The 16,463-nt window shown below is 39.7% G+C and overlaps 1 protein-coding gene across 2 annotated transcripts in view; it reads left to right on the top strand.

The window, feature by feature from the left end:
• The window catches only part of LOC134864615 (testis-expressed protein 2-like), a 44,109-nt gene that overhangs the window by 11,255 nt on the left and 16,391 nt on the right, over positions 1-16,463 (top strand). For both annotated transcript variants that reach the window (XM_063883742.1, XM_063883741.1), the window contains exons 3-8: positions 8,037-9,600; positions 11,146-11,346; positions 12,089-12,395; positions 13,268-13,506; positions 13,797-13,982; positions 15,019-15,118. In XM_063883742.1, coding sequence (XP_063739812.1) covers positions 8,062-9,600; positions 11,146-11,346; positions 12,089-12,395; positions 13,268-13,506; positions 13,797-13,982; positions 15,019-15,118 — 2,572 coding nt within the window. In that variant the 5' untranslated portion in view covers positions 8,037-8,061. The remainder of the gene's footprint in view (positions 1-8,036; positions 9,601-11,145; positions 11,347-12,088; positions 12,396-13,267; positions 13,507-13,796; positions 13,983-15,018; positions 15,119-16,463) is intronic.

Raw genomic sequence — 16,463 nt, 5'->3', positions numbered from 1 at the left:
ACTTGTTAAAGTTGAGGGCCACATGAATTCCTTACAGTACCAGGAGATTCTTGACAAGAATGTTCTAGAGTCAGTCACAAAGTTGAAGCTACGCCGGGGTTGGATTTTTCAGCAGGACAATGATCCTAAGCACCGATCAAAATCCACCAAGGAATTCATGCAGAAGCACAGGTACAATGTTCTGGAATGGCCATCCCAGTCCCCAGACCTTAACATCATTGAAAATGTATGGATTTATTTGAAGAAGGCTGTCCATGCACGGAGGCCAAGAAACCTGACTGAACTGGAGACGTTTTGTGTGGAAGAATGGGCCAAAATACCACCTGCCAGGCTTAAGGGACTTGTCTGTGGCTACAGGAGGCGTCTACAGGCCGTTATTGCAGCAAAAGGAGGCAATACTAAATATTAATGGAATTATTTCTTAGGGGTGCCCAAATTTATGCACATGCCTATTTTTGTTTGAATGCACATAAACATGTTTCTGTTTGACCAATAAAAGTTATTTCACTACTGAGATGTTTCTGTTACCATAAGGTATAACATATGTTAAAATGAAGTTGCTGCTTCAAAAGCTCAGCAAGTGACAAACTGATGCAGTGGTTTTCCTAAGGGGTGCCCAAACTTTTGCATACCACTGTATATTTACTTATTTATTAGGTTTTTGATCCTATTTTTACATTGTTATTTTATCTATGTTAATGTACCTATTTATATATTAATATTAAAATATATATTAAAACATGTTTTCTTAAATCTTTATCTCTACATGTACGGCAGCCATTCCAGTGTCTGTTGAATTCCAACACAGAGACAAATTGCCAGTAGTTTATAGAATACAATAAAAAATAAAAAAACATTGAACTCAAAGACAAACCTATAAAATGAAACAAGAGAGACTGATAATGCTGAAGCGGGGGTGTATATATACTTTAAAAAGTGTTATTTATCTTTTAGTTAAGCTACAGACAGGAGCACCTACAGAAGGTTAATTGTTAATAATCAAAGGACATTTTTTTTTTAAAGCTCACAGATGATTATGTAATTTTACAGCCTTTTGTTTTACAACATTTTATTGATAGATGCTGCTTTTCTATCAGGTTTATAGTGCATGTTATTTTTATAATTCTTTTCTCAATACTTTACGGGTAATTGTACCTAATAAATATAATAGTAAATAAGGCAAAACAATGATATTTGCGGAAGTGTGGAAATCTCATACCATTTCAACCGTTCATATCCGCCTTAAAGTTTCCACATAAAAATATATAATTTGTCATGTTTGCTTTCTCCCTCCTCTAAATTACTTTTCAATAAAATATCTAATTAACGGGGCATGTAGATTCTTTAAACTGTCAACGCCTACGGGGCAGTAAACTGTTGGCTCCTGTAAATACAATGCTGGCAGTAGCATTCATGTGAGCACAAGTCATTAGCTAAACTGACAGTGTAAGCACAGGGAAAACCATTGCTACTGCAAATCAACAGCAGGATTTGAAGTGGGACTTCTTCTAATCCCTTCCTAAGCAACCTGGATATGGTTTGGTGATCTGGGATTGTATGAAGTCTTCCATGGGGACATGTGTGAGCATATTGCAGGTCTTTAATAAGGTATTTTTTTATCCTGTAGTGTAGACTCTGTCCCTCCTTAGGCCACTGATGTCATCTGAAACAGTGGTGTATGACATTTGAGAGGCTCTGAGGAGGCTGCCATGTGGCGTTGTATTGGCAGAAAGCAACAGGCAGGATGACTCGTAAAAATCCCCCCCGCAGTGTGGTTACTGAGCTGCCAACACCGGAAACACTGTCAGCCACCTCTACTGATATTTTAGGCCCACATGTATTTAGGAGATAGGGATATTTATGCCAAGGAGTCTCTATGCAGACTCATGTTTTAGCGTGAGGAAACTGACACAATATCATCGTCTGTTGTAGACTGTGAAGTGTTCCCCAGATGGCATGTCTTTCCTGTAGTCACATTGCAGCCATTTGTGTATGTTAAGATTCCAGGTCCATGTCTTTAGTGGGGTGCAAAGAGTTGATGACTTCTTCTTGGAAGTCTTTTCATTCAGAGGGAATAAGGAGTTTAAGAGAAGAAAAGAAAAACATCATATTAAGTAGCTTCTCATGAAGCAGCTTCTTCTCTCAGTGTACGGTTAGAGAGCCTATTTGAGAATTGTATGGTCTCAATTCATAGTCGTATTGGAGTAGTATATAGTCACATTTAGAGTAAAATAGACGATAAAGCAGCATTTGCTTTAGGGCAGGGCCACCTTGTGATTGACAGCTCAATGGTGTAGTTTAATCTTGGCGTTCTCTGTGTTTTTGTTACAAGGCTACACATTTTCAGTATTTGGTTGCACTGATCCCAACCCGATATTGTCACTTGTGGTTGCGCAATACCAAGATGGCTCTGGCCAAATCCAAAAACCCACAGCCAAAATGCTTCAAAACCGTAGTGGACAACAACAATGTGACATCACAGAGACTACACCTACTTCTTACATTCAGTAGTAACACAACACTACTGTGTGTGTGTGTGTGTGTGTGTGTGTGTGTGTGTGTGTGTGTGTGTGTGTGTGTGTGTGTGTGTGTGTGTGTGTGTGTGTGTGTGTGTGTGTGTGTGTGTGTGTGTGTGTGTGTGTGTGTGTGTGTGTGTGTGTGTGTGTGTGTGATGGTCACGCAACCACGCATACAACACTCCTTAAATGAGGGAGGTTTTTTTTCATTCCTAACAGTCACATCCTCAGTGTGATTTGGAGCTTCTGATTAGGTCATGCAGGAGGTTGTTGGATTGTTAGACACTGAGTAACATAACATGTGACACCTCAATAAAAGTTATTATAAGAAAGGACCATCCCTTTTATATACTTAATGTTATAACTTTTGGCAACGATGGTAAAATGATTTATCCATCCACTTTTCCTCATCTCACTACACAGCCACGGAAAAAATTAAGAGACCACTCCAATTTTTTCTTAAATCTTTATCTCTACATGTATGGCAGCCATTCCAGTGTGTACCTCCATCCATCCATCCATCCATCCATCCATCCATCCATCCATCCATCCATCCATCCATCCATCCATCCATCCATCCATCCATCCATCCATCCATCCATCCATCTTCTCACACTTATCCGTCAAGGTCGCGGAGGTAACAGCTCCAGCAGAGAGCCCCAAACTTCTCTTTCCCTGGCCACATCAACCAGCTCTGACTGGGGGATTCCAAGGCGCTCCCAGGCCAGTAAAGAGATATAATCCCTCCACCTGGTCCTAGGTCTACCCCTCGGTCTAATGAGGCAACTTGTCTTGTGGCTACATTGAGCGCTGTCTAGCCTGGCACCGCCAAAAGATGTTCACCACAAAGGATTTCTCCCTTATTGGTGAACCATGATAAATCTACCTTTTATAATGGATAATTTGCATTAAATCACAAACAGCAGATCACTATCATATTCTTCAAACTATTCTTTAACTGAAAGCATGTTCGGTATCAAATCCAGCTTCTTTGTTTCACTGCAATACTTTCAGATAAACAATGTCTGACCCTTTTCTGCAAAAAAATAAAAATAAATAGACAACATTTGAGGTTAGGAATACATTAAAGATGTGTTCTTGGTGGAAACTTTGGCTATTTTACATTACTATGCAGTTGAAATGATATTTTGAGCCAGATATTGGGAGTATGAGCAGGATTACAGCCTTACTTTGTGTTTTTGTTACCACCTAACTGTGGCAACCATGACTAATGACTAACAATTAATAGTCGTATGTACAATCAGATGCAGGGTTTGTTGACAGGAACTAAAGGGTCAGGGGTCGTGTTCTTAGAATTGATACTGGGAAAATGAGGGGTCATCAGATTAAGCCAGTCTTCTGTCTTAGCAACTTATTAGTTGCAGAATGGGGTTCAGGTAGCCAAGAGGGAGCATTTTGTCCCATCCTGGTGTTGATCATATTGGTTTTAACCTACAATCTTTGATGTACGCTATTATATCTCAGTTTTGCCATTTTGTTATTGGCATCCTTGTATAAAAACAAATCACAAAAATGATTACTCGCTTGTCCAGTGTACTGGGAATCTGATGGAAGTATGTTCGGAGCCATATCCCTTCATTCTCATCTCTGTTAACAGAAGCACATGCACAGTACCGATCATGCACTTGGCAAAAACCGGATCAATTATCCTGTTAACAGGAGTTTAGTTGGGTAGCGTTGAAGAATGTGGCCACAACCCCAGATAAATTGACATAAGGATTAAACATGATAGCTATCTTAAGTATGTGTTGAGTAATAACTGCAAAAAGGTAAAAGCATGTTTTAAAAGCAGATAAAAATTCTCTTTGGGCAAGTAGGTTTTTCTTTAACGACGAAACCAGAAAATGCTTTAAAAATAGCTTTGCAAATGTTTTCATTCACGTCTGTTACACCTCAAGGATACATAAGATGAATATTGGGGAACACTAAATTTAAATATAACTTTAGTTTGTTTAACAAGAAAACTCCAGAAGGCACGTTTTTGGAATTCTTCAAGTCTTTAAGCTATTTTATAATTGTCTAGTTGATACCAAAAGGGTTCTTTCATACATACAGTACAGTATCTTTCTACCATAATGTTTATTTTTATTCCTCTTATTCAGGTTTATTAGCATCACTGCTTCAAAGTACCACACATTTGATCCAGAAATGCATTCATTTTTAATTTAGGCATTAGCTTATTCCTTTAGTCATTATATTAACTTATTGAAGCTTACTCCACATTGAGAGACAGCAATGTGTTAAATGAAACAATACTTAAAGTGACTGTTTTTAATTGCAAATGCTGTCTTCTCACCTCACCAGCGTTTTCTTTTCACTGGTTCGTTTGAACAATGCATTACAGCTAAACACACAAAGCCATGTATAACCAGTCAGTTCATCTGCATGGATACATTGAGTACATGTATTAGCTCTGTGAGTCACAGCTCATTAACAGTGTGTGCTGCTCGGTACTGAAGAAGTGAGCTGTGAACATGTCTCTAATGAGTACAAAACAGGCGGGTTAATGAGGCTGGCTCCCTTCTCTAATTGGCTTCATCAGCATCAATGGCAAGACTTCGTTCTTCACTGTCCTCTAAGGCTGTTCATGGGCTTCATAGGGAAAGGCACTTGGAACACAAGATAAACCAGGACTTCATTGTCGGTGCATACATACTCTTGGATTGACGGCCAAATGCATGAAGATTTACTGTACATGCCAAGTCCTTTGCTCGGTTTGTTTGTTCCTTTTACATAGTTTTAATTTGGAGATAAAATCAGCTTAATGGCCACACAAACATGTGCATACTCCCCCAATAATCCTAATGTGCTGTTAGCAAATACTGCTAGGTCCTTAGAGTCCTTTATGTTGAAATGAAATCCATGTCCAATTGGCGGTCCATTAGAATGGCCTCATTGTGTTGCTGCTGACTGAAGGCTGGCTAGATAGGGACAGAGGTGGCTGGCAGACTGCCTGGCTGTGCAACAGGCTCACTCGTGACAATGAGTGACCAAGTTCAGTCTAGAAGAGTGAGCCAGCATGTTGTGAGGACAAGGCATGAGGAGGCATATGCTAGATGTCAACACAACATTAACATGCTTCTGTTTTCACCAAAGAGTGTCCTAGATGTAAATGGAGGCAGCAATTTTTTTATGTAACTAAGTGGAAGCAGTTGCCTTGTTTTGTATCTTTCTTACGAAGTCGCATGAAATGTAATCCGTTATCGCTGATCCTGATGTTTTGACAGCACCACAATGATTTTCCAAAAGCCAACACATAATCCTATTTTGTCAAAATACATTGTTTCTCTGGTTTCATTGATAAAGTATTTGGCAGAGGAAGGCTGAGAGAGCCATCACTCTCCGCCTGTCTCACCAGTATGTCAGCATTCTTGGGAACAGTTTCGGTTCTGTTGGGCTGCTTTTGTTTATCCGTCTCCAAAACCTGGAATCTGAATGGGACGATGTGAAATTCATTAACCAGTTTACCACTGCCTCTTAGTCACTAAAGCATGCCTGGACACACCTTTATCTCAACTAATGCAGTGTCAGCATTAATATCTTATTAGGGCTGCTAACATTTTAACATAAAGGTTTTATAGTTTAGAACATTTTTATTTCAACTTATTTCACAAGACGATGTACGTGAGCCTTGTGTGTTTATCAAAATACCTTTGTTTTATTTTTATTGCAAATTCTTACTTTACTTTCATATTCATACATATATTTACTTATTTATTAGGCTTTTGATCCTATTTTTACATTGTTATTTTATCTATGTTAATATACGTATTTATATATTAATATTAAAATATATATTAAAACATGTTTTCTTAAATCTTTATCTCTACATGTACGGCAGCCATTCCAGTGTCTGTTGAATTCCAACACAGAGACAAATTGCCAGTAGTTTATAGAATACAATAAAAAATAAAAAAACATTTAACTCAAAGACAAACCTATAAAATGAAACAAGAGAGACTGATAAGCTGAAGGTTTTAAATGGGGGAGTGTTTTGTATAAGGAAAAGCACAGGCTATGAATTAAGTACTTTGCAGTGTATCCACTTGGGTGTATTCAACCCAATAATTGTCATTTAATTTACAGGATCCACTTTGGTTTAGTTTATTTTTCTTCTTTTTTAAACAACCTAACAGTAGCTAAACTTTCTACGGTAATGTGTTTGTTTCTAAAAGAGCATTTGATGACATTTCCATCTAGTACCATTTTAATCATTTTTAGACAATGAGTGGTTTGAAAAAACGAGTAGTGTTGACGTCATCTTCTGTTACACATAGATCTTTCCTCGTAAAACCTGGCAAATAGACCTCAGTCACCAAACAATTAGCATCAGTGTGCCATGCTACTTTTATCCCGCCTTCGATTTATTATCTGGACGTTGACTGATGTCTGTCAGACGTTTGTTAGCTTTAAATACCTGCTAAGGATGTGAAAGCATTGCGGCAATTGCTGATTTTTTTTTACTGGCAAAGGTTTAAAATGGATTAAATAGATTCAAAGTCAAAATGTTTATGTGGTTTAAAATACGCAATGTAATATATAGACACCAGAGCTCACAACATCGTGCTGCAGCATTCATGTATGCATAATGTCTGAATCCTTGATTTGGCTTAGCAATCTCTTTTTTGATTGCTCCTCATTGGACTTGTTGATTTTGCTGTATATCTGAGCAGTCTCTAGCAGGTATTTGTGAAAGTGTCAGCAGATGGAGTGTAGGATGGGGGAAGGTGTTTGTGGTAATTTGATATTCCTGATTGCTCAAGAACTGCAGAGTGACGCAACCCAGAGTCACACACATTTGGCAGCACTAGCACTGGCACACACATAAATACACTTTCTTCTGGCCATAGTAGTATACATAATATATTATCGCTGGGTTTCTTAAAAGCATAGTCAGTGGTAGGTGACTCAAAACTACTACCATCTTTTGGATTATTCTTGTGCTTTGATGGATTGAGAAAGAAAGTCATTTATTAAAGTAAGCGTTGTTTATAGCCAGTTCAATAAGTACAATGCGCACCAGTTGCAGTGGTTTACCCGCTTTACAAATCTAACTTTCACATAGTAGTTTTTATGATATTTTGAACATAAACAATCCAAGGAATGGTGATCGGCTGACAGTGATATGAAAAAGATAACTTCTTTAACCAGCAATAAAAACATTTGCTGATAAAATAATTTGGTTTCAAAGATCTAAAGATCTAGAACTTTGGGATTTTAGCCTTTTACATGCACACAAACCTATGTATTACAGAGATAAAAGCATAAAAGGGCCTTTTATAAAACACTAAAGTCAATGTTGTCCCCATATATAATACATTTCATATCAGGTTGCCACTAAGAAGTTGTTTCATTATGAATTATTCTGCAAATGATGGTCATTAGTTGCAATTGTCTTTAAAATTTCTGAAATAGTTAATGGCCAGTATGTTATGGTGACTAATTTAAATCGACTAAACCTTGAAGTGAGTAATCACCCAGCCCTTTTTTTCTTTTCAGACTGCGACTCAGTGGCAGTACTGCAATGACTAGCCGGGATCCTAGCCATGCAGAGAGCGCCCATTCCACTGAAAAACCACCACCTGCCTTGTCCCCCAAGCTCCATGTCCTGCGATCACCATCAAAGGACAACATCACCATCCACTTCTCAGCTCTTGGGAAGGAGGAAGAGGAGGAGGAAGAAGAGCTGTACTGGACAACTGTCGCCACTACCTCAGGTGCTCAGGATGACTCAAACATTGTGACAGCCGTAGAAGCAAGTGAAGAGATGTTTGATTGCACGCCATCAGACTCTGCGGCCAAGGCTGCTGTCATGCCTGACTCATCCGGACTTTCTTCAGTTTCTAAACATCACACTAATCGTTCTCCAGCAGAAACTTCGCCATCGCACACTGCTGAGACAAAAAAAAACCCAACTTACAATCCCTCTCCTACTAAATCTTTGAGCTTTCCGTCGAGTGACAAACCCTTCTTCAGCATGGTGAAGTCTCTCTCGTCCGACAATGATTCTGGTGAAGGGGTCCCTCCTGCTTCTGCTCCCACAGTGAGGCATAGGCAACTGATGAAAAATCTTGTCAAATCATTGTCTTCAGACACATCCCAGGATTCGTCTTCGTCCTCCTCCTCCACACCCTTCCGTCTTCCAGACTCCCGCCTTAACCTGCAGCTCTTCAAGCAATTCACACAGTCCCGGATGCCTTCTGCTACCACAACGTCGGCTGGGGATTCCAAAACTGCACCTTCCTCTCCCTTAACCACGACAGATACCCGCAGCTTCTTCAAGGTCTCAGAAGTCGAGGCAAAAATTGAAGACACTAAGCGGCGTCTTTCTGAGGCCATCTCAGAACCGTTCCAACTGCTGAGAGACATGATGGACGAAAAGAGTGGCAGCTTAGTTGGCAGCAGTATATACCGGCCTAAAGTTCTGTCTGCCAGTGCCTCGGAACTCTCCATTTCCTCTATGAATGGTCAACTGGAAAGCAACAACAATTACTGCATCAAGGAGGAAGAAGGAGTTGACCTAGAAGCTGAAGCCCTCAACAGTGAGGTTTCTAGTCCAACTGACACATCTGTTCATTCCTCTGTTGACACTAAGAGCCCCAACAAATCTTTACTTTCAATGTCATTGGACAAATGCTCCATGTCCGCTCTTGCTAAACAAGACGATGAGGACTATTGCATCCTGTACAGTGAGGACTTTGAGACTTGTGACAACACAGAAGGTGATAGAACTGATGGTACCAGAACTGGGAGTCAAAGCAAAGAGACTGGAAGTACAGAACCATGCAGTGAAGATGAATCCGACAGTGCAGAGCCGGTCCCTAGTGTTCCGCACTACACACTCGTCATCCTTACTGTACTGCTGTATGGGTGTTTTGTATTACCTCTGCCGAGTTACGTTGGAGGAGTGCTGCTTGGGATTGGGCTAGGGTTTCTTTTGGCTATTGGCGTTGTGTGGCTGACGGGACCTAAACCTTCTGGCAGTGCTTTTAGACATTCCACGCACCGTGGGAAGCTGTGGAATGTCACCAGGTTGGATATTAAGGAACCAGAAATCTACAAGGTCAGTGAATACTTCAAATTACCTTAAATTCCTTTGAGGCTGAATGCCTTGAAGGATTTAGCTGATGGACTTGTTGCTGTTATGCCAATCCAGTGCTAAGAATAAGAATTACTTTATTAATCCTAAACTTGGACATTTTGTATGTATTTTTTGTAGTACTGATACATGTATTGATTTTTGATAACATTAGGAACACTTTTTTCAAACTCTTTGTTATACTGAATCTTGGCCGGTCCACAGCTAGTCTCAACTTGTCCAAATCTCAACCACACAAAACAAAGTACTGTGTTATACGTCGTAGTGTTCCATAAAAGCTGTGACTTAAAGTTATTTGTCTGGATGCTTCCAAAACGATGTTATCCTGTTGACTGGTTGTCAAGCGTCATGTCACTTTTCCTAGTTTTGGCTGCTTACTGATATCCAGTGGTCTCCAGTCAGCACAATACATTCAGCTTGTGCTGATTTATTTGGCTTTTTTGGTCAAACTTGGTATGTGATTTATGTTGTGATTTCTTTTTTAATAAAAAGTAAAGGTTTCCAGATTAAACCGGCATAAAAACGCTTTGACGTTGGTGGCCCTAGTCTGTCCTATAAGGCATTCAAGCACCAGAGGAGATTTGAAACAGTCCATGAGGCATGATCACAGCCCAACTTTTTTAGAGCCCTTTCAAGGCTCTGTGCAATATAATCAAGCCCAGCTCTCACTCTGTTCACCTCACATTCACTGAGTGAGAGGTGGGCTACACACTGGACAGTTTACCAGTCCAACATAGGGCTAATGATAGACAAGCAAATATTTAATCTTCACACCTAAACTGCCTGCTAGGAAGGAACATTTTTAACATGAAGTGAACTATTCTGTGTGCACAAAATAATAATAAATCACTTGGAGCCCCTGACCTGTGATTTATTTCTTTAATTCCAGGGCAAAAGATACCTCGCTTATCCCCATAAAATAAATCACTTGAAAAATGTCACATTTCAGGATTTTATCATAAAGTTTGATTCAATATTTGAAACAAAATAATAAAAACACATGTTACATAAACTTTTATAACGGAGTTTGACCTTCTTATGTCACTATCTATGGTCTGCTTTGAATAAGGAAACCATGCAATTTAAGATTCTGTGAAAAATGTTGCATTAGGAGACAGAGCAGCAAATGAACTAAATGTGGATCCTGGGCTGAATTTAGCCTGGAACTTCAAAGTCTACGACAGAAAGCAGCTGACAACAAACCACTGTGGAAAAAAAAAAGCGTCATGAAAAACTCTTTTATCAGTGTCAGCTCGTAGAGGCATGGTTACACGGCTGACAACACACACAGATGTTTTGCATGTCCTCATTCTTCAGGCTGAGCTTTGGATTGCTATCTTGTCCGTGTTTTCAGTTGTTAAAAAGCTTTCCTCCCTTCCTGTTATGAACATCCACAGCACATACACATTTTAAAAATCTATATAAATTCCAATCTATATGGGAAAACTTTTTTTGGAACTCAATCTATGAAAATGTACATGATGTTAAATGATGGTGCCTTCGCTGCAGGGCTGGATGAATGAGATATCGAACTATGATCCGGAGACGTACCATGCCACGCTGACACACTCTGTGTACGTCCGCTTGGAGGGCTCCATCATTCGTCTGTCTAAACCCAACCATAACGTCGCCCGCCGTGCCACACACAACGAGCCAAAACCTGATGTCCAGTACATCAGTCAGAAGATCTACGACATCACCGACAGCAAAGTACGCAAACTTAAAAAAGTTATTAGAAAATAGTTTCCTTATCTTCCTGTTGGAGGTCAACTCTATTTATGTGTTGAACTAGTAGATCTTATGAGAGACAAGTCAATTTCACAGATGTATATAAGGCCGGTCAAAGTTTAGTTCATTACTTCATGCTATATATTATCAATGTGGGATCTTTAACAGATAATGACAAATACCACCGCACAAAATATATGGCTTTAAATTGTCTTAAAGCAGCAGTAGAAACATAACTGAGATATTTTACCTAAGGTACTCTTATACAAATAAAAGTCGTGCATTAAAAAAGTAGTAGTATTAAGAGTACACCTAAAGTACCAAAGGTATATCATATCACTGGATTGTAATTTGTGGTGCATTAATGTGTACACCATTTTGCAGCTAGTAAAGCTGGAGCTAATTTTAAAGATTTATTACACTGCCAGGTAACCTTAACCGAAATAATACATCATAATTAATTTGAAAATGTATATTCTTGAATAAAAATAACTAGTAAGTAACTAGTGTTGTCAAATGAATCAGGTTGTAGTAGGATGGAAATTGAAAGTATCCTAAAGTGGAAATAGTTAAACACAAGTTCCGCAACATGTTACTTAAGTACAGTAGTTGAGTTAGCATACTTAGTTACTCTCCACCACTGTTTAAAAGCCATGGAATTTGGTAGAGATATATTGAAACCAGAGTCTGTGTGATTCAGGTCTAACTCATGTATCCCCCCCAGATATATCTGGCCCCTCAGAGCCTGGCCAGGAAACGTATATGGAACAAAAAGTACCCCATCTGCATCGAACTTGCCAAACAGGATGACTTCATGTCAAAGACTGAGGGGGAGGCCAGCGAGAGCCTCTACACAAGAGACAGGGGGGCTCAGGAGCGGGGTGGGTTGTCCTCCTCCAGCAGAGACCTCACCCTCTATCTGTTCGGAAGGACGGGGAGGGAGAAGGAGGAGTGGTTCCAGCGAGTTCTGTCGGCTTCCAAGCTAAAGGCGGACATGAAGAAAACTGGAAGTGCTGCAGCGACTAAGAGCGGTGAGCAGTTCTGATGTTTGTGCCAGAATTGTAAAAGACAATTTAGAGATTCTTCTTCATTTAAAAGGAGGGTTTGGATATTTTTAAGTGGGGTTGTATGAGGTACTTATCCATTCTACATTTTTTTTTTACCTATAATAGATGTCCCCCAGACTGCATAAACAGACATCAGTATAAGCACGTGAGCTAAAATATGTAGAAAAAGAAGCAGCAAATCATTAGCCTCCTTAAAAATGCTCACCTCAAGACATAGAATACATTTCAGAGTACACTTTATTTAATATATATACACAAATTTACCTTGCTATGAGACAGCCTGTTGTCTATGGTCTCACCAGACTCCATGCAAAACAGTTATTGTACGTTGCTGAAGGTGCTGTTTTACCCCAGCCTCAAATGTAGTTTGGCAAATTAAACTATTAATTAAACAAGACAAACTATTTTTTGTCAATAGAGTCTGGTGGCTTTGCACAGAGCTTCAGGCTTGGGCTGTAAGGGGTTACATGTAAAGGGATTGGGATCAGGATACAAAAATAAGGATTGGAGTAGATAAGCACCTCATACAACCCCACTTTAAAAATCTGAACTATGCCTTTAAATTTTTCTAAAATGTTTTAGTTTTTTCATTTCAGATATATTTTTATGCTTTACAGATAAAGAAATAGCAATTCTGATCCTGAGTTTCAGAAATAATAATAATAATAATAATAATAATAATACATCAGATTTATATAGTGCCTTTCTAGAAACCAAAGGTCGCTTTTCAAGTCGGGTAGGGGGGAGTAGTTCACAAAGTGTAATTTGTGAATGGTCTAATTCCTCACCCTTTTAACCGATTTTTAAATTAATTTGTTATGCTCTGTTCCCTACAGCTCCGATATCTCACAGTCGCAGCAGCAGTCGCGGCAGTTTGGACGAAGCTCTAGCATCTCAACCCAGGTCGAAGGACTCCTCGGTGTCCTCAACAACAACAAGCAGTGCCAAAACCAAACCGCTGCTGGACTACAACGTATACATGGCCTCTCTACTGCCAAAACAGGCGGTAGTGAGCCCAGCAGCTGCCAGCCCTGCTCCTCAGAGTCCTCAGAGCAGCCCCGGGGCGGATAAGAAGGTAGCACACACTCATCTTACACTCGTACTATGAACTCCTTTTCCTTTTCTAATTTTGTTCCTTAGGTTAAAAATGTATCTTATTAGTTGTGATTTAACTTTTCTGTGTCACAAGCTGTTTAATATGTGCTGTATATCAGAATTTAATGTGACAATATTGTTCCATCCTCCTAAATGTTAGCAGGGGTAGAATAAGCTTTACTGTAGGTGGTAAAATGTTTTCAAATCATCTACAGGATTATTAGATTCATATTTTACCCTTACCCATATCCTTACCTGCTGTTTCTCCAGCTGCAGAGTACCACTTCATCTCAGCCGCCGCCCAAGGAAGAGGAAGAGGAGGAGGTGATGGAGGAGGAGGATAATGTTGCGTGGTTGAATGCCACTCTGGGCCGGGTCTTCTGGGACTTCCTGTGCGAGCCCTACTGGGCTGAGCTGGTCTCCAAGAAGATTCAGATGAAGCTCAGCAAGATACGGGTGAGTGGAGCAAGGCCACAACCGTAACAAGCTTTCACTGCGTGGACATTTTAACAGCCACACAGGAGGAAAAAAAGTGTTAAGATAAGAGAAGATGTCAAAGAAAATAATAATGCTCACCTTCCTGCTGAAAATGTAATGTTTCCAAATGGCCTGCAACGTACAAATAGCTTCATTATCGATTCATCTGCACAATTTGTTGATTGATTGTGTAGAATATCAGAAAATAATTTGTTTTGTCAGTCCAAAAATGAAAGATATTTCCTTTTGTATGACTGAACACACAGAAAAGCAGAAAATCACCACATTTGTGATGCTTGCAAATTCATTTTCGGCCATTTTTGCATAACAAATAACTTCAATTCTCTAATCCACATATCCATTTTGTGATTCATTGGTGCAGCCACAGTGTGCACTGAAAGAAAAACACTCGTGCATACACACACAAGGAAAGCTCTCTAAATGTCAGTGTGTATCTTTGTAAAGCTTCACACTTAGTAAAGATGCAGAGGGAGAAAGACAGGACAACCTCGTCCTTCACTTCCATCACTTCTTTACAGCGAGGAAGAAGGTTGTTTGTTATGGTCTGTTTGACAGTCCACAAAATCATGTGGCTATAGCTCAAGGTTAGTTTTAAAACTAGACCTTTTGTTGGGGGACAAAACAAAAGTGAGTGTTCTCATTAAAGGGTTTGGATAGACTAGATAAACCAGCCTTTTCCAAAATAGTCTAATGACTGGAGAACATGTTTTCTTTGATCAGCACAAGACTTAAATGCACATTTGTCGTTAATTTATACTTAAAAATCTAGATAAGGTTGACTAAATATAATTAATTCAAAATCAAAATGAGTACTAGTGTGGTGAAGTGTATTTATTTAATTGTCCATTTCTTTTTTTTTCATGCTGGCATCCTATACACTTTGACAGATTTATGGTGATGAACCACTTCCTTCAATTTGGTTGTATCATACTCTGCTGATGTATTATTCATGTCCAGTGTGCTCAGCTCAGTTCTATTCTCTCGTCTTCCTCAGTTGCCTTACTTCATGAATGAGCTAACCCTGACAGAACTGGACATGGGCTCGGCCACTCCCAGAATCCTCGGGGCGTCCAAACCCTCCATTGACTACAGAGGCAAGAGAGAAATCAATGTTTAACACACTCACACACAAACACATTGACACACACTGCTGTATGTAAAGAGATACTCACATGTCTTGCCAGTAATGCTCACTGTCTGGTACATTCTGGGAAGACCCCATTCACTGTGCAGACTTTGCTTTTCCACAGAGTACACATAAGCGCTACTAGCTATGTCCACATTAAAGATAACAAGATAACAGCTGGCGACGCTAGCTGGGGTCTGTCAGGATGCACTGCAAAGAAGCGTACACACTCAAATCCTTCAAGTGTCTGGTTTTCCCCTAGGAAACTGGTTAGTCAGTGCATTAGCTAAAGTGCATGTGTGCCATCTAAACACACAAACGCATGGTTCCACATAGGACAATGAATTGTACAATTTAAGACACACTCAACAAATTGCATTCCACTGACATTTTCTGAAATCTGTAAAAAATTGCAACTCTCCTGTAGGCCAGATGGAACAGTTTCTCATGCTTACAGGAATTCACTCTTTAAAAAGAAGCAGAAATTCCACACTTGCAAGACCTTAAAAATAAGATCACATCTCTAAAGGTATCTGTTTACACCAGAAAGTCCTTTATGTAATTAATGGTGTGGCATTGACATTTTTTCCCCTCCCTACACATGGACAAATCCAAGAGTTCTGAGTTTTATTTCCAAAAATCATCAAATTAACAATTAGTACATTATGCAGTGCCAAACAGGCCCTATTAGGCGTTTTAGGGTTTTCCCATTCCTGTAGTGTGTTCTATAAGTTTTTGTGCATGTAAATGGTCTAAAATCCCTGTATTTTTTAAAGGTCTCCTATTATGCTCTTTCATGGCCTATATTATAGGTCTCAAACATATATTAAAAAACACATGTCTCTGACGTGTTTTGCTCAAAATACCAGATCATGCATTTTAGCATGTCCGCTATCCCTCTGTTTCAGCCCCGTTTGTGAAAGTGCAGATTCTGTGACTTTCCCTTTCATGTACGATACCGTATTGACTACAAACATTTTACTCGCATATAAAGATCTCCCCAACCTAGCCCGATCTACATAACGGACCCCCCCTCCCGCACCCTCCGCTCTTCCTCCGTCGGACTACTGTTCATCCCCAGCTCTCGCCTCAGCACCCAGACTCTGGAGTCCCTGCCACTACATATCCGACTGATTCCATAAAAACTTTCAAAACCCATCTATTCAAACTGGCATTCTCACTGTACCTCCATTTCCTGTTGTTTGTCCTGTTTTACCCCGGCTGTCCACTGTTTTAACTCTCCCTATATTACCCTATGCCCTGTGAGGTGTCCTTGGGTGCTTTGAAAGGCGCCCCCCAAATAAAATGTATAA

Source organism: Eleginops maclovinus, chromosome 5 (genome assembly GCF_036324505.1).
Source record: "Eleginops maclovinus isolate JMC-PN-2008 ecotype Puerto Natales chromosome 5, JC_Emac_rtc_rv5, whole genome shotgun sequence".
Lineage (NCBI taxonomy): Eukaryota > Metazoa > Chordata > Actinopteri > Perciformes > Eleginopidae > Eleginops > Eleginops maclovinus.
This window is presented reverse-complemented; position numbering and strand designations above follow the sequence as displayed.